General features: G+C 34.6%; 2 protein-coding genes across 4 annotated transcripts in view; both read right to left on the bottom strand.

Annotated features, from left to right (window-relative positions):
* LOC106131557 (UDP-glucosyltransferase 2-like) overlaps window positions 1–19,505 on the bottom strand; it is a 38,602-nt gene that overhangs the window by 19,041 nt on the left and 56 nt on the right. The window lies entirely within an intron of this gene.
* Window positions 179–17,175, bottom strand: LOC106131558 (UDP-glucosyltransferase 2). 3 transcript variants are annotated; one of them, XM_060949895.1, is made up of 9 exons: window positions 17,045–17,175; window positions 10,605–10,760; window positions 9,324–9,414; window positions 8,258–8,447; window positions 7,280–7,477; window positions 6,378–6,597; window positions 2,066–2,285; window positions 1,301–1,520; window positions 179–953 (listed from the first exon to the last, which is right to left on the bottom strand). In XM_060949895.1, the coding sequence occupies exons 2-9, from the start codon at window positions 10,755–10,757 to the stop codon at window positions 686–688; spliced, it is 1,560 nt and encodes a 519-aa protein (XP_060805878.1). In that variant the 5' UTR covers window positions 10,758–10,760; window positions 17,045–17,175; the 3' UTR covers window positions 179–685. The 3 variants fall into 3 exon arrangements, with proteins under 3 accessions (XP_060805878.1, XP_060805877.1, XP_060805879.1); XM_060949894.1 differs by lacking the exon at window positions 17,045–17,175 and adding an exon at window positions 12,309–12,455; XM_060949896.1 differs by lacking the exon at window positions 17,045–17,175 and adding an exon at window positions 12,309–12,420 and having other exon boundaries at window positions 10,605–10,757.

Raw genomic sequence — 19,505 nt, forward strand, 5'->3', positions numbered from 1 at the left:
ATGAACATCGAACTATATCATGAGTCATATTTGATGTACAATGACAATACGTATTGTTTATCTATATCTATCTCTTATCATATAATCACTACACAGCTGAAATTACAACGGATTTCGTAACATCGGACTCAGCTTATCAACTTTACCAAAACTATTTGTAAAGGTTAAAATACACAAATAAAAATACACCTTTATTCTCTTTAAAACTTTGGCGACATCATTATTATTACACTTTATACATTTCACAATCAATCTCTCACAATTTGAACAAAGTGTACAATTTATTTCTCTCTTCACATTCATTGTAAATTCGATTTATTGTAAAATTAACAGTATTTTTATTGTACTCATAATAATGACGATTTATTAATCTAACGTTATGACAAGATTTCTCTTTTTTTATGCTTAAATTGGTCCTACGTTTCACAAAATTTGACAACATTAGCTACCCTGTAACATACAAGGACGGAAAGTCATGTATATTTGTACTCATAAATAGCCTTGTAAAAATTGGATTACTTAACAAACTTGAACAAAATCTAAACGAGTTATAAACAACATTAATGTCTCGTTAATTAATAAAAAAATATAATAAAAATTCAGTATTGATTATTATGTACAAAAAATACTTGCGGAATAAACCTCTGCACATTTACTACAAATTTCATAAAACCACTTCTATCTTTTAATTCCTCTTCTTCTTCTTGTCCACTGGCTTTCTCGAGCAGCACACCTTTACTATAATCTTCTTCACCACATACAAGACCAATAAGACTAAAGCTATTAGATCCAGGTATAGTTTCTGATAGAGTGGCACGTCCAGGGCTGGTGAGCGGAGGTGGGGCGCGCCTCGTGTCTTCACCACGTGTTCTATCCAGTGAACCATTTCTTTGGCCGGGTGAACTGGACGGTCGTGATAAACCACCGACAGTTCTCGAGCTTTTACGGTGAAACTGTTGACAGAAATTAACAGTTAAAAATCTATCGCACTTCGTGTTCACTATATCGACGTGTAATAACGATTGCTACAAGAATTTTATGGACTGTATTAATCATATGACTAAAAGGTAACAATCAAGTGTGGATCATTCTAACTGCATGTTAATTTTTATTTGCTCTTTACAAATGAAATAAATTTCAAATGTTTAATAAACATTAGATGAAAGACGGAGAAGATAACGTCCAAAATTCCATTAAAAATGGAACTACGTCTCTTCCTAATAAATTTACTAACTCTCAAGATTTTTATAACTATTATTGTAACTTCCAGTAACTTTATAATAAAAAAGACATAATTTACCTTTTATCATGTAAAAGATCATCAATAGCCGCTCTCAGGTCATTCTTCATGACATAAGAGAGGTCCACTCTCTTAGCGAAACCCTTCCTCACAGCTCTGTCTATGTTGTTAAACTGATCACCAAACACAGGAATTCCAATGATGGGTTTGCCGAAGTGGACGGCTTCGGTGGTGGAGAGGAGACCACCGTGGGTGATGAAGAGTATGCAGTTAGGGTGGGCTGGAAAGTAGGAGAAAAGAAATCAAGAATGGTTGACTGGAAGAAATCCCAATTGGAATCCGCCATTGTACATATTCTAAATCCAATGACTGTTTTTTTAATTTGTTATATTTCTTTTTATGTGCAATATAGAGTTTACAAACAGACAAAGAATATTACTAAACACAATGTCTTTTTTTATATAGAACGAAGAGACTAAATCTTTCCACTTGTCATGATCCTTGCATACTTTTTTCGCTTCGTCCACATGCATATCTCTCTACTTGCTTGCTCGTCGTTATTACAACTTTGTACACAAATTAAAATTCCTAAATGAGTCGACAAATAAATGTCCAGTTTGTTGAGTGAGTAAGTGGGCCTTGGGTGACAGGGAAGCGAACTTGCCAGAATGATATTTTGATGACAATAAGACATTTTGAACACCCATAACACTTAGGTTGGAAGTTACTTAAAAACACATTAGATGGCCGTTCCAAGCGTCAAAAAACAAAAGAACCTCCAGTAAAAAGACAAGTCAACAATTTAAATAGTTTAATAAAGCCTACCTAAGATACTTTGTTGTGGCGCCCAATTTACAATATGCACATTCGACGGCAGATTCGGCAGAACCTCTTCAAACTTCCAGAGAACTGTTTGCTTCAGTCCCCCGAATACTTCCAGCAAATCCTTCTTGATCGACTCCGGCAGGTCCTTACTCTTCAAATTGGAACCCATGCTGAAGTAAATTAAACCATTCTTTGCATTGTCTAAAAGTTTCTTCAAATCCTGCAATCGAAATTATTTTTTTTGAATATTATGAAATCTTTCAAGTTGGAGCACCGCAAGGCTTTAACTCTGGCCCTATGCTATTTATGAATGATCGACTAAATAATCTCCATTTTAATTTCTCTTTTAATCGTGTTCGAAATTAATACGTTTTAAAAGCCCTTCCCAACAAACATTTAGGCGACGATTAGAGCTTACCCAACAAACATTTAGGCGACGATTAGAGCTTATTTTGTTACTTAGTGGGCTAGAAAGGCATTACAGTAGCAGCACTTATGACTTTTGGCGATAAAGTGGCGTAAGCGAGTAACGTATATCACTTCTACTTATAATACAGAGTTACAAGCGCGACAATTAGGCGAGCTTAAAGGTTATGGATGTATCATGGCAAATCTTAACACTGTTGTACATGCACAGCATTTTGTGTTATAGCTTTAAGTGAATCTTAGAACTCTAAGATCTTAAATAAGAATAAGAATTAGCTACTACTTCCAAAAGTGCTATGCAGGTGATATTAAACTCTTTACAAGAACCTAAAGTTGCACAATAGCGTTAATAAGCGCTACCAGCCTTACAATGGTGTTTATTTAATCTTATATAGAACCAAATGCTTGAAGTTATACAAAACTCTCTAGCATTACCTTAAGTCAAATAAGAGTATAATTTTTCGCTAAAACAGATCCTCTAGCGACTATTGTTACTTTTTTGTGACTAAAGGTAAAGTAATAGCGCTTAAGGTCACTACTGTATTTCTTATATTGACTACTTGTTTTTGACAATGGCGTCGCAACCAAAAAAAGGGGACAAGTCAAAATTCAAAAAATTCAAAATTCAAAATTTTTATTCATTATTATAGGATATTATTATATCGCTTAATAATTGTCGTATGGTTTAACAACTTGGTTGACGTCAAATAAATTACTTAAAAACTAAGTTTACTGCCGCTTCCAAGGCGTCAGTGCAGAAGAAGCGGTAACAAACTGCACTGCAGCATTTTCATCAACAACGTCAACTTCACAATATTAAATTATACTTAGAATAGAATGTGGACGGGAGAATACATTGTTCACGGGAGATTTATATATTTATGAGATTTAATATTGAAAAAAGAAAAATATATATATATACTATGGATTGCCAATTTTAAAAAGATTTATGTACAGAGTGTACTGAAATTTTGATTTAAGTTCAAATTAAACTACAATTAATTACGAGGTTCCTGTGCCAAGCTCGAGCCAGATGTTTTTATCATTAAGGTAATCATCAGTCCTATAATAAGCCTTCCCACAAAGTACTTTCTTTACATACTCTTTGAATTTTCGGTTGGGCATATCAAGAACAGACTCCGGCAACCTATTATAAAATCGTATACAGTTCCCCATAAATGATTTACTGACTTTGCTAAGCCTATGAAACGGCATGACTAATTTATGTTTATTACGTAAATTTCTATCAGTTGTGGCACTAACATTTTGAAAAAAAGAGGTATTTTTCCTAACATACATTATAAGATCAAAAATGTACTGGGACGCTACTGTAGGTATGTTTATTTTCTTAAAGAGTTGTCTTAACGAGTCTCTTGGTCCTAAGCCGTAAATTGCGCGAACGGCCCTTTTCTGAATTATAAAAATAGTTTGTATATCAGCCGCGCTACCCCATAAAAGTAAACCATAAGATAACAAGCTATGAAAATAGCTAAAATAAACAAGCCTAGCTGTAGCTACATCTGTCAATTGTCGGATCCTCCTAACAGCATAAGCGGCAGAGCTAAGTCTATTGGATAGTTTAGAAATATGAGCACCCCACTGTAGCTTTGCATCAATTATAATTCCTAAAAACTTTGTATTTTCAACAAATTCTAATTTCTGGCCTTCCAGTGTTATGTCAGTATTGGCCTGCCTTACGTTTGGAAGGGTAAATTTAATGCATTGGGTCTTATTAGCATTTAAAAGAAGATTGTTGGTTGAGAACCAGATAGATATGGCCGACAGTATATTATTAACCGAACTTACATTTTCGCTATGGCGATCTAATTTAAATATTAAAGAAGTGTCATCGGCAAACAGCACTATACCCGCCTGTTTTTCCACCATAAAAGGCAGGTCATTGACATATACCAAGAAGAGGAATGGTCCTAAAATTGAGCCCTGAGGAACACCCATTGAGACGCTTGATCCGCTTGACTTTACTCCATTAATATCTACAGTTTGAAGCCTATCAGTCAAATAGGATGCCATTAGTTTAGTTGATGAAGTGCGAGTTGAACTCGCGTGAAGAGGGTTCCGTACGATGTTACCTATCATGTTTTTTTAAATCTGACCCAAATTTGTTTGTGGTAACTAAAAAAAATGTAAGTTGGGTCGCACAATATTGAGTGATTTACCATGTTATTTTAATATCATGGACTTCTTATAAGTTTTCCTTTATCGTCTAAATCAAAAGATAAATACTGTCTCATGAAAGATAATGATATTGTAGAAATTAAAGAAATTCAGTCATTGTCACCATTTAATGTTATTGATATTCATGGCTATAAAATGAAGAACAAGCTCGATATTTTTGTGCTTCCCATGAAGTCATCATATCTAAATATGTATTTAGTTGAAGACAATGCTGTTCTAGTTGATCGTGTTCAGCACTTCTGAAATGCTGCTGGTCTGCGCTGGAACTTGCCTCATTTTCAATATTGTTATTTTCTACTCTCTGTTCATCTGCTTGTACTTTTGGGTTTAAATTTTTTTTGCGTTTTTTGTTAGTTTTATACGCTTTCGTCTTATCTGTAAACAAACACGATATTTAATAGTCTTATAGTCAGGTTCATAAACCTAATATTGTATTTAAATCATAATATAATATTAATTGTTAAAACAATATAATAATTTATATCGACCTACTTATTTGTATTCTACTCGTCCAAAACAGTTAACAGGTGAAAAATAACATCAATACATGGTTTAAAGTTTTGAGCACTACGGATCCCTAAATTCGTTTGCTCGCCATGTTGAGATAATGAAATATTAGATTATGGTTATAAAAACAAATATTTACAAGGTTTCCATGAAGTATTTTGCTTTAGTATGTATTTATATTACTAGTACAGTATTATAAGATCAATAAGGCAATATTTTAGAACTTTTTTACAAGAAAAATGTGTCACTCCATATTAGACAAAACATTTGTTTTCAGTAAATAGACAACAGACATCGGGCGCTCGAATTATTTGCCAATAAATATGTAACATATTCACAGTGTACTCACCTTCGCAGCAAAAATACGCTTCCTTTCGCACCATAAAACAATTTCACTTTTTCTTGTTTAATATAAACATCATTAGGATTATTTTAGCCATTGAAAATAGTATTATTTATTAGATCGCAAAACTAGTAATCAATATATTTTCCGGGTATCAAAACCTCGTGCGGGAAAGACCTTTATCCCCTTTGTGGATCTTGAATAGCGTTCAGACCGTTACAAAACACCTATTTACCTCCCTTTTAGCGCTTGAAAATATAATTAACGCCTTTGTATCTCTACTGTACCGCTTAAGGAGTCAGTTGACGCCCACCTATAGCCCGCTTAGCACCCATAGAGGTAATTATAAAACCATTTTTGCCATTTTACCGCTAACAGAGTTAGTTTTCGCTTATTTACCCCTCTAGTATCGCTAAGAGATCCTGTTACCGCTATTATAACTTTCTTATAGCATTGATTGTACCTCTTAGCCATTTACCATAACTCTTGTATACCGTCATTATACAACCTTAAGTAATATAAAAATTGTGCCTAATTCGGGGGTAAAGTAGGGTTAGAGCGCGCTCTAACACTAATTTGTTACACCCATAAACCACTTTAGAATCTAGTTAGCGCTTTTATAGACTTATTATAAATCTTACTTTAGCGCCTAATTGTTACTTGGGTTACTAATTACTTATCAGATAACAGAAATTAAATATCATTATTTTGCACATCCACGCTAATAATATTACGAATTCGAATCTATTATTATAAGTTTTTAACCAATTAACTCATAAACTATACGAGCGCTTTTGAACAGACATATACCTACATATTTTTTTTTTAAATTAGACTTACCTCCGGCAGAGGTTTTACCACGGTGTCTATATGGTATCCCGCGATGGGTTTGTAAGCCTGTGGCAGCCTTGTGGCTTGACCCAGAGACACGTGGGAGTTACCCAGGACCAGCGATCCGTTGTACTTCACTTCGTCGAAAGATATCAGAGGTCTACCCCTCTTGATGATGTGGGGGCCTAGCAGCTCCGTAAAAAATTGTCTCTGGTAACCGTCGAGGTAGCTGAAAAAAGTTATCAATATTTTTGTCATTTTAATGTTCCGATTAGATTATTCTTCTTACTAGCGTTGGTTCATAACCTGTCCCGCTTACATCCTGCCCCCTTTGGAGAGGAACCCGGGGTACGCCTTAATAATCATTTCAGCTGTTTTAACATTTCCCCAGGAATGTATCCTAGTATAGAAATTATACAAAACCCCAGAAATAAATAAAAAAATATTCCAATTCCTATTGAAACTTACAATCTGATTTATGGTATCTCTGGTTAATATCGTGTCATCAAAATTGTTATTTTTCTCAATTACAACCTTCAAGAGATCATATTCCTCCTCACCTCAATCTTACCTTTCCAAGCCAGGTGGGCCTTGTAATTGATCCTGGATTTATTAACTCATGTATTAACACGAAGTGACAACCTATGCAGGGGAATTCCCATACCTTATTGTACACTTTTCCATACAAAATTATCCCTTCCCGCAAGATCATCAGTTAAATAAATAAAGATAGTGAAACCTGTGATAAACATATGTTAAATAATTAAATCACTCACAATAAATTAAGAGCCGACCCGAAAGTCTGCATAAACAGTTCCTTCACCCTGGCTGTTAAGTCAAAAGGTGGGACGTTAATAAATAAAGATAGTGAAACCTGTGATAAACATATGTTAAATAATTAAATCACTCACAATAAATTTACAGCCACCCCGAAAGTCTGCATAAACAGTTCCTTCACCCTGGCTGTAAAGTCGAAAGGCGGGACGTTATTGGACATGCTATCAGGAACGTATGCTGGGTGGGTGTTCTCATCAATCAGGCGGAGGATGGCCCAATGGGGCTCGATGGTGGAAACCCAGATTAAGGGGCAGTTGAACAAGTAGCTTAACCTGGAAGGATAGGTGAAAACTGAGTGATTTTTTTAAGATAAATGTCACAAGGTTGAGGAAAAGTATGGGTAATCACTGGTTTAAGATAGACATTTTACAACAATTTCAGAACTAGTTTTGATACTTTGAATACATACATTAAATCACGCCTCTTTCCCGGAGGGGTAGGCAGAGACTACCTCTTCCCACTCACCACGATCTCTGCATACTTCCTTCGCTTCATCTACATAATTTCATATATCCACATACTTTGAATAATTGTGTAGATTTGCAAAGAGAATTATATCCTATTGCTGCTTAGCTGATTAATTTAGTTGTGTCGGTACTATTTGCGTTTTATAAGAATCTTCAAAAAATCTTTCTTACTTTATGTCTGTCAGTATTAGTACGAACTATGAGTATGAGGGAATAATCTTTGGAAGTAGAAATCTATAGTCTCTGCTTACTCCTTGTGGGAAATAAGCGGGATGGTTTGCATGTTTGGATGTGAATTTATACGAGTATATAATTATCAACATTCATACATACAAATAGTCACGTCTATATTTCTTACGGGGTAGACAAAGCCACAGTCTTGAAAAACTCACAGGCCACGTTCAACTTTTGAATTTGAATTTGAATCGCAATTCTATCGTTTGGTTTATCTAATGATAGAATTGAGATTTAAATCATTATCTTCATGCTAAGTTTTAACATCCGTTTAGTTTGTATTGACAGATAAACTTATCGACTATACACATACAGATGAAATGACAAAAAATGAGTCTTATAGACTCTTACCCAGAGTAAACATCACTGAACATCCATTCAGCAATAACAACATCGAAATTCTTTGTGGTGTCGCTCATCAGTTTGACCAAGTTTGGATTGGTCAATACATCTCTATTCATCGACAGCATGAATTGTAACATCGAAGCAAAATCTAGGCTCACTGTCCCTTCTAGCAGAGCTGTCACGTTCAGAATTTGGCCTGAAAAAAATTTTAACATCATCATTATTATTTAGGTTTTTTATACATATTTAAATCACACAGATTGAGTGTACATACATACATACATATGGTCCAAATCACACAGATTGAGTGTACATTCATGTGTATACATACATAATTATGGTCACGTCTATATCCCTTGCGGGGTAGACAAAGCCAACAGTCTTAAAAAGACTGAATGGCCACGTTCAGCTATTTGGCTTAATGTTAGAATTGAGATTCAAATAGTGACAAGTTGCTAACACATCGCCTAAAAAGAATCTCTTTATCTTGTAGTTAGATTATTATTAAGGAAATAAGTAGTAATCCATAAATACATACATTGATAAAAAAAATCTAGGTCCGTGAAGATATCTATACTAATATTATAAAGGTGAAGAGTTTGTTTGTTTGAACGCGCTAATATCGGGAACTACTAGTTCGAATTGAAAATTTATTTTTGCGTTGAATAAACCATTTATCTAGGAAGGCTTTAGGCTATATAACATCAAGCTGCAACTAGGTATAAGGAGCAAAGAAATAATGGAAAATGTAAAAAAACGGGGAAAAATATTCATCCTTGAGGGCTTCAATGATGCCCAAAATAACTATTCCACGCGGACGAAGTCGCGGGCACAGCCAGTTATAAATATTTTACCACCTGATACCAGCCGCCTTCATTTGGGTGATGTCTTAGGAAAAACTTATCCCAAGGACTAAGGTCTTGTAAACAAACGTACATACATACATACATACACAAAATCACGCCTCTTTCCCGGAGGGGTAGGCAGAGACTACCTCTTTCCACTTGCCACGATCTTTGCATACTAAACAAACGTATTATTCAATATGACAAAAATCATAAAGGAAACTTACTATTCTTCTCGAATTCTTCAGGGTTGCTAACGTCCACTTGATGCAGGTTTTTTGGAGGATTCTCCTCCGGAAATGGTGTAATATACGTCACCTAGAAACGGGCAAAATAATTAAAAGTAAAATAATAAGTATTACATACATACATATGGTCACGTCTATATCCCTTGCGGGGTAGACAGAGCCAACAGTCTTGAAAAGACTGAATGGCCAAGTTCAGCTATTTGGCTTAGTGATAGAATTGAGATTCAAATAGTGACAATATTGAGATTCAAATAATAAGTATTACTTAAATAAATCACCTTTTAATTATAACAGGGATGTTAGAAGTACCCGTAATCGTCGAATATGCATGAAAAGAGTAATGAGTATGCAAGGGATATAGTCGTGACCGTATGTTTGCATTTACCTACCTATTTTTGACGACCTCTGTGGCACTGTGGCGCAGCGGTAACACGCTTGTCTGTGACACTGGAGGTCCCGGGTTCGAATCCCAGTCAGGGCATGATGAGAAACGACCTTTCTCTGATTGGTCTGGGTCTTGTATCTTATCTATCTAAGTATTATTATAAAATATAGTATCGTTGAGTTAGTATCTCGTAACACAGTTTCGAACTCACTTCGAGGCTAACTCAATGAGTAAATTATTTTATTTATTTACCTATATACCTAATTATGGCGATGCATCACGCCGCGTTCCTAGAGAGGTAGACAGAGATTACATACTTCAACATGCCATGACCCTTGTAATCTTCTTTCGCTTCATCCACATTCATAACTCTCTTCATGCCAGCTCGTCAGCTGAGGATGCTCCTGACCTGATCTTTCGCCAGGATATCCCCGAATTTTCATTACATGCCGTGTGGTTCCCGGCACCAATCCAAAAAAGAATAGAACCACTCCATCTCTTTCCCATGGATGTCGTAAAAGACGACTAAGGGATAGGCTAATAAACATTGGATTCTTTTCACTGAACCTGTCACTATTTGAATCTCAACTCTTATTATTAAGCCACACAGCTGAACGCGGCCAATCAGTCTTGTTAATACTGTTGGCTCTGTCTACCCCTCAAGGGAAATAGACGTGACTATATGTATGTATGTGTAATGTGTATATGTATTTATTGTGTTAAATTAGTAACTTTAAATGAGACTGACCGCAGTCAAACTGTGAAAACAGTTTTGCGGAATATTGTTTAAGTTCATAATGAATATTGTGTAATAAAAAAAAAATAATTAAATTAAAAAAATAAAATGTTCATATCATAAATACGCTCATACACACCTCATGTCCAGCTTGTAGCAAATGGCGCACCACTCCTTTACCCAGGATTCCGTGACTCTTGCCGGCCAGGGGGAACATCACCAGGACTTTATAGCCGTCACACACGTGTGACAAGGCCAAGGCGGCTATAAGCAGCCACGTCAAACTAGACATCTTCTGGAAATAAAAATATGTTTGATATCTAAAATTAGCTAATAACCACGTCATAAATAAATAATAATGAATCATATTTAAATAATAATGTTTTTAGTACGTAAATTTAAAATTTTTTTTATTATTAAATAATTAATATATATTATTTAATTAGATATATTAATTATTAGTACAGTTCAGAAATTGTAATAGTCACATTTTATTTAAATAAATGTATTTAAAGGAACATCATAAATATATTTCACAATAAAAAAAAGTTTAAATTTTTATAAGGAGCAGACAGAGCCATCTGACTTGCAAATACTGAAAGGCAACGTATTCGAGTCTATTATCTTTCATCCATATTGCATCAGGCAGCTATAAATATTACACGGTATATTACACTACACATATCGAGTTAGCGTCGAAATAAATTCGAGACTTGTGTTACGAGATACTAACTCGACAATAGTTACAATAACGCATAGCACTTCCAGGTGTATAGAGACATATATGTATAGGTAGGCTTTGAGAAAGCGTGTCCGGCCAATAGAATAGAATAGAATACATTTATTTTCAAAATTGGATACAAGGTATCACTTATTGACGTCACATCACTTAAATCTAATTATAACTACTACCGCTTCCAAAGCGCATGTGTAGAAGAAGCGGCGGAACAAACTATACTGCAGCATTTTCATCGGACGTCAATATACAAATATAGATCTCTTAAATGACTCTCAATCTAAGAGATCTATATTTGTATATTATCTCAATAAAACCGGTGTCCGGCCTGTCTGGATTTTTACATTTCGCTAACGTGATTATTTTACCGAATGTGGCCGAGTGCACGCGGCGATTGCCGAATGTCGGATTTTACGTAAAAAAAATTGTCCTACTTATTAATATTGAAACAAAATCCTCAATGTCGGGTGTCCGGACTTTCTACCCAAATGTCCGGCCTTAGAATAGAATAGAATAAAATATTTACTTGCTTTTGACTAGCTGGTCTGTCCAGCTTTTAGGTTTTACGACCTGCCAAACCTAATGACGCAACATTTGCTTTTTTTCCGAATTTTTAAGAGATAAATGAAAACGACAGTAAAAATGAAGTGTTTGTATATTAAATATTTTTTCAAAAATATGATAGCGGGCGATTAAGGACTAATTACACGGAATCAAAAAGAACTATTTTTGAAGTTTTCTGTCTGAATGTTTGGCACGTTATAACTTCGAAACTATTCAACGGATTTTGACGCGGTCTTTACAGGTAGATTAAACATAACGTTGTCAACTTTGTTCCTTAAAAATCGGTTAACAGAAAAAGAAGTTACAGTCAAATTGATAGTTTTAGCACTGCTTTAAAACTATTAAACAAATTTGAATGCGGTTTACATAATAGTTTGTATGTTATCATTTTCAGTTTAATAACCTAGCAATTTAATCGCTACGGCACGGAAATAGAATACTATAGAATAAACTATAAGTCTATTATAGGTCTGTATAATTGTAGTTTCCAGTTTTTGCACGAAAAACGACCTCCGCGCGGTTCCGGCCGTGTAAAATACTCACGTCACGTTCCAAATTTATAATATCTGTGTCACAATTACACTACAAAACTAAAATGATCAATTATTATATACTGTTGTGATTTCAATGTGGATTCTACATATATAATACTGATAAAATTATAAGATTATATCTGATAAAATTATAAGCTAGGTATCCACTATCGGGCATTAGAGTAAGTTTTCATTAGTATTTCGTCATAGTGTTTTCGGAGATCGGTACGAGTGGTAGTTATGTCCATAATTTTATTGCATTTATCACGTCTTTATCCCTTACGGAGTAGATAGAGACATCAGCCTTGAAGACTGGAAAGCCTCGTTCAGCTGAATGGGTCGATGATGCAATCGACATTCAGATATAGTAATAGTCTAATACCGTTGGCTCTGTCTACCCCACCAGGGATATAGATTTCACTATATGTATGTATTTATAGTAATAGTCGACTTTTACAATCTGCGCGATAAAAGAAACAGCTGACATACATTTAAGAATAAGGATTTTATCCTAGTACAAAAAAATATTATAATGATAAGGCGGTGGTATTTAATTTATATAATTATTAAGGTAATTGTTGCTAAGGCCATTCTCATGTGAATTTCGGAAACTAAGTAAATGTTGCGTCATTAGGGTTGCCAGGTTGTAAAACAGCCGGACAGTCGAGCACGTTTAGCCGGACACTTGAGTAGTAAGGCCGGACACCGTACATTATTGGGGATTTTGTCTCAGTATTTAAAGGTGCGACGGAAATACCTTCTTCCTCCTAGCTTTGGTCCCGGTTGCATCCTCACCTCTCTAGAGAGAAGCCCGGGGTATGCCTTTGACCATGGATCCTAGATTGGGTGAGTCTGGTTTTTACATGAAACGACTCCCATCTGACCTCCGCAACCTATGCCGGTAAACTTAACCCGTATTGGATCCATGGTTACACATCCAGTTGCCTGAATGTGCAGGTTTTCTCACAATGCTTATCCTCACCGTAAGAGCATCCGTTAGTATTGAAACTAATGTACATAACTTTGAAGATAGTCATTGGTACATACATGACGGAGATGGGATTAGAACCTGTGCCATTCTGCGCATCACGCATTTTAACCAGGCACCTTACTAATTCGACCGCCGAAGATCTAAATAAAATAATAATCAAAATTGTATTGTAAGGTGGCGTGTGGTTCCCGGCACCAATATAAAAAAGAATAGGACCACCCATCTTTCCCGTGGATGTCGTAAAGGCAACTAAGGGACAGGCTTATTAATTTGGGATTCATCTTCTAGGCGATGAGCTAGCAATCTATTTGAATCTCAATTCTATTATTAAGCCAAATAGCTGAGCGTGGCCTATCAGTCCTTTCAAGACTGTTGAATCTCATTTCATTTAGCCATATGCTATTAGGCTGGTTTCATAGTGGTAAACTTGAATAAAATTAGTTAACTAATTCATTAATTCATAACATAGTTGAATAAAACATAACGTTGTACCTACTTGAAGGTATATCGCGCCTCGAAACAATTGAAGATCGGTTTTTTTTAATGCGTAATACTCGCGTCAGTTCACCACACTCGGGTCGGGTGTCGGGATATGATACCTACATATTCCGCTCCTCTATCGCTCGGGGAATTCCCGCGTTCCATTTCGTTTCTAGACTCAAAATTATTTTCAATAATTCAATGACTCAAGATCGGCTTTCCGCCTTTGCTATTTTATCAATAGAAAATGACGAAGCTCATTCCTTAGATTATTGTGATTGAATTAAAGAAAGAAAACTCGAAAAAATCAATTTTTAAATTTATCATCTCTCTATTTGTTAAATGTTAATCATAAATAAATGTAAAATATTTTTAAACTAAATTTTTATTTATTTGTATAACTATAGTACCTACCTACTTATTTCTCATTCATTGACAAATGCCTAAATCAGACCTAAATACTTTCACATCGCATACTTTTCACGAAAGACAAAGCCTCGCAAAGGCCGCCCGGAGCCTAGCAATCAATCAAAATCAAATCAATATTTATTTATTTATTTCAGAAGCTTAAATCTATCTTCACAGTTTGCATCAATGCGAGCAAAGCATTTTAATTATTATATTGGTACACATATAAAATGTGCTCGGGCCTATTATTGTAGCATACAATATTTAACGCTGTTGTTATGAATTCGCTCAGAGAACATGCAAACAGGTAAATTTTTTCGGAAATCTGATTGACATTACGAATCGCAGCGCCCGCGCAGCATATAGGCGCAATATAAGTTTGAAATCATCACGGCTTATGACGTCATATAAGGAAACGGGCCACTAATTTTCGTTGTCGTTATATTGGAGGTCAAGAGCACATACCTATGATTAGGGCCATCGTTGGTAAAGCAATATAATATTTTACTAGTACAGTCGACGACATAAATAAGTACCTACTTAGGTATACAGAACAAAAAATATAAGGACGATTTAATCCAAGATATATCAGAATTTAATATTCTGATTAGTTTTCATATTTATTAATTAAATTAAAAACTTAATTAACTTTACCTATTAAAAAGAAATATCAATTAATAAATAAATGTAATACTTACGAGACATAATTAATATAACACAGATTGAGTTAGCCTCGAAGTACGATCGCGTTCATATCTGCAGTCATAGTTTTAAAATTCTTACGGGTTAAAATAGCGTGCACTGTGGTTCCACTAGATACACACACACATGCATATTTAAAAAGAATAAATATTCCTTCAAATGAATACGGTCTTTAATACCAATGATTACTAAGTAAAACAGTTTATTATTCTATGACATATAACATAACAAAACAGAAAGAGACGGTTATCAACGATGTCCGAACTGGGCCCGATAATTGTCGATCGAGATATCGTCGTCTCTCATTATTTGCATAAGATTTGCCTATAGAGGGAAGCCTGCGACTGCCAGACTTATGTCATTTCAATAAAGTTGAAAGTTTGTCTGCACACGACCCTAACATAGGTAGTGGTTCCTTAGAAAGTTATTGGGTAGCAATTTTATTACTTCGTTTGTGCAAGTGAGATCTAAGATATACTAGATAATCTCGCTTGCTCACACTCGCTTGTTCTAGTTACTAGCGGATTCCGAAGTTATTCAAGGAATTTCTGTCTATTAAAAAAAATATATATTGTTACTGACAATTTTTAATGTTTCAAGGTGCCATTTGAACTAAGTAACTGACTGACTAACTAACTGACTGATATCTAAGAATTACGATACCCGTGTCTTCAAACACGGAAATCAGTAAGAAATATTAAACAAGAGGGAGCAAAATAAAACACTCAATAATTAAAATTAGTAAATTTTATTGAAACAGTTTACCTATAGTTTTGTTTACATATTGATGATTATATAAAGGTATACATACAGCATATTACACTAATTTACCTATCTCCTGTTATTAAGGTTACAGCTTAATTATTCGTTTTCATAAAGAAAAGATATTGAAGCTGTCCTTAAAATACTATCTAAGTAGTAGTTTTAATATAAACTGGCAGAACCTTTCACGCACTATATGGACTCGATACACAGGGTAGTTTTCTTGCACAAATGATATTGCATATCATCAATCGGATAAATACACCGCACAGTTGGTAACATGGTTTCTTGCAGCACTTGCACATAATGAGCAGCTGTAGCGCATCCTGCTATCTACACCTGTTCCCCAGGTCCAGCAGCACTCATCCAGCCCCACATATTTACAGATATGCGTCCAGACTCCATATTTGGCACAATATTTTTTTCTTCATACCGAGTTGCATTTCTTCGCCATAAATGAAGCCTACCGTGTTGCGATGACGTAAACGAACTTTTTGTCCGTAAATATCGCCGTGTTCCAGTCAAAATCCAAATACTGCCGAGCAAATTCTAAATGTTTTTGCTTATTTATTTCGGATAAATACGGCTTTCTTGCTGGCTGTCTGTGGAATAGTCCCTCACGGTGCAAACTCGACGAACAGTAACCACTGATGTGTCGAACTGTTCCGCAAATGTTCTGGTCGGTATGAAGCCATTATTTTCGTACTGTTCCACCATGGATCTTCGCTGTGTGGCGTGTCGCTGTGTTGATTAGCGGACGACGGTCGCTGAGCGGTCGACTTTTTACACTACCCTCTTCTTGATGGCGCGTTACCCAACGCTTAACCGCTTGTTGTTTATTGTGTTATTTGTGTGAATGTGTGAGTGACAGCGGTGACTGCAAGCTATAAAGTTTTGCGAACTATGACTGCAATTATGAACGCGACCGTACCTTAGTTCGAAACTTGTGTTACGAGATACTAACTCAACAATACTATATTTTATAGCAAATACATTTACCTTCATAAACATCCAAGACCCAGGCCAATCAGAGAAAGTTCTTTTCTCATCATGCTCTGACTGGGATTCGAACCTAGGATCTCTGGTGTCACAGACAAAGGCCGTCAAATATTAATTGTCAAGTAGGTACCTATATGAATCTTAATTCCTATTAGATTCACATTTAATTTTTATTTTATAATATTGTTAGTAGATAATTTATGACCTTTAACTAAATAACGGAAATATACCTACACGGAATCTTTTACACATTAAAAAGCTTAAAGTGACAACAAATATTTGAGACGCGATCAAAATTCGTAAACAAGATTACAAGGTCAAGTTCACAACAAAACGATGCTCGAATTCACTCTTTTATCTATCTCAGTTATCTATAATATGTAAATAAAGATACATTTACCTACCTTAACAATGAACTCGTTTTAATACACTTATCTTTTTAACACTACACAATATAATTTCATATTTTTCACGACAATAAAGAAGACACTACCAGTGACAACCACGATCAAACGCAGTATGATGTAATGTGTTTGAGTCGGTTAAAGCTTAACCCTCATTTCATCACATTTTATCAGACTCCAAACTGAGGTAGGTGTTATGGTATGCTGTGTCGTTTTTTGTGTAAGGTAGGTCCTACCTACCTACTGTTTTTTTAACAACATACATACATATAGTCACGTCTATATCCCTTGCGGGGTAGACGGAGCCTTGTCTTGAATAGACTGAATGGCCACGTTCAGCTATTTGGCTTAATGATAGAATTGCGATTCAATAAATGATAGTAGGTTTCAAAGGTTTTCAAAAAATGATATAGGTTTTAGGTAGGTAGATTCAAAATATAATAAGTAGGTAAATATAATAAAATAAATACATTATGTATTATCTTAAGTTATTATGAAAGAATGCTTAATTATTTGTCTCTTCACGCTACTTGAGCAAACTAAATGAAATTTTTGATATTTGAAAAAAAAAAACAATTTGCGTTTGCAAAAATGAACGAGAGCGAAGCCTCACGCATAGAAAATTATTTAACTAAATTATTCGGTGCCTAGTTAGATTTTGGTATATTAGTTTAATTTAATTAGATTTATTATTAGTCATATTTGTACCTATTTGTTTTCATAAAAAAAATATTACAGAGTGCCGTGTGGTTCCCGGCACCAATACAAAAAAGGGAAGGGAATACAAAAAAGGAACACTCCATCTCTTTACCATGGATGTCGTAGAGAGTGTCGTGTCAGAGTGAAAATTAGTCACAGTGAAAATTTGTCAGAGTGAAACTTAGTCAGAGTAAAACTTAGAGTGAAACTTAGTCAGAGTGGAAAACGTCAGCAACAAGCAATCTGTCATTTATAAATTTTCAAATGAAAAAAATTTAAGCTTACGAATTCAATTCTCAAACAAAAAGTCAAACTCAAAATATATTATCCTTACTGACTTCAAACTTATAGCACCCCGTCGTTTTAGCTAAAGGTTAAGAAAAACAATAAAGTTATTTTGTATACATTTTTATTCCACATACCGACCAACACTAACAAGTAACAAATTGTCCTACTTAAAATAAAATTACATTACAATTATCACTAAGTACTTAGGTAATTATACTTTTCTAGGGTTGCCATTACTTAATCCGTATAAAACTTTCTTTGATTATTTTGATTTTTTATTTTTATATTTTGATGCTTGTGTTACAAAAAGGAATATCCACACAAAGTCATTCATTCTGCGTCATACTTTTACATTTTAAAAGAATAGTTCGCTTAAGTGGTACAATTTGTATGAATGATAATTTTTTTAAGGTTCTCAACTCATCGTTCATAAGTCCACAATAGTAAATTTATGTTTTATGATTGAAATAGTAATTATATATTTTCTTGTATAAACACAAAATTACAAAAAACCAATAATAGTAGGTAGAAACGCTCAAAATATTTATTTGTAGTTGGCAACCCCATGCTGCAGATAAAAAATCGAAAACATTCGTAAAAAAAACATGGACGTTTGTTTTTCAATGCCTATACAGAAATTGCATTGAATTTGACGCTTATAATATAGTTATATATACAATGTTAGGTTAAGGCTTTACATAACTAATTAACCCTTTTTTTTTATTTACTCAAACATTATTTATTTATGTGCACATAAATTATTAAGAAAAAAACCCTGATTTATACATATAGTCTTTTATTATAAAAATACGATTTTTGTGGGTTCAGGGATGGGCCGCTTTAGATTCATTATCATATCAGCATGTTCACATTTTTCTAATAAAGATTCCGGTTTTTTTATATATATATAAAAAAGTTATGTAAAGCCTTCAAAATAAGTATTTACGTGGCAATAAACCAGAAATAAAAAAAATAACAACTTAAAAGTATAGTAATAATGCCGATAATATTATTACAATTTATTGTATATTATTATTTACACTAACAATTATACATCAGACTTGACGCGTTACAATTAGTTATTGTATTATTTCAACTTGAATTGAACTAAGTGTATAATAATAAGTAACAATGATCCAATTTGAGTAAGGTTCCCCTACAAAGGTTGCGGAGGTCAGACGGGAATGTTTATTCCCGATGTCCCCCACTTTTTGTAGATACATAAATAAAATCACGCCTCTTTCCCGGAGGGGTAGACAGAGACTACCTCTTTCCACTTGCCACGATCTCTGCACACTTCCTTCGCTTCGTCAGCGTACTTGCGGAGTTTGTTACTCTTTCACGCAAAAACTACTGGACAGATTTTGATAAAATTTTGTACATGGGTAGAATATAGCCTAGAATAACACATAGAGTCGTTTTTATCCCGAAATTCTCACGGGAGCGAAGCCCCGGGGCGCAGCTAGTTAAATAT

Source organism: Amyelois transitella, chromosome 20 (genome assembly GCF_032362555.1).
Source record: "Amyelois transitella isolate CPQ chromosome 20, ilAmyTran1.1, whole genome shotgun sequence".
NCBI classification, from domain to species: Eukaryota; Metazoa; Arthropoda; class Insecta; order Lepidoptera; family Pyralidae; genus Amyelois; species Amyelois transitella.

Coding starts and splice junctions, on each gene's coding strand:
- LOC106131558 (XM_060949895.1), bottom strand. CDS start 10,757: ATGTCTAGTTTGACGTGGCTGCTTATAGCCGCCTTGGCCTTGTCACAC. Junction 7,478..8,257: donor TTCAGTGATGTTTACTCTGG/GTAAGAGTCTAT, acceptor CTATCCTTCCAG/GTTAAGCTACTTGTTCAACT. Junction 2,286..6,377: donor TGGTAAAACCTCTGCCGGAG/GTAAGTCTAATT, acceptor TTTCGATTGCAG/GATTTGAAGAAACTTTTAGA.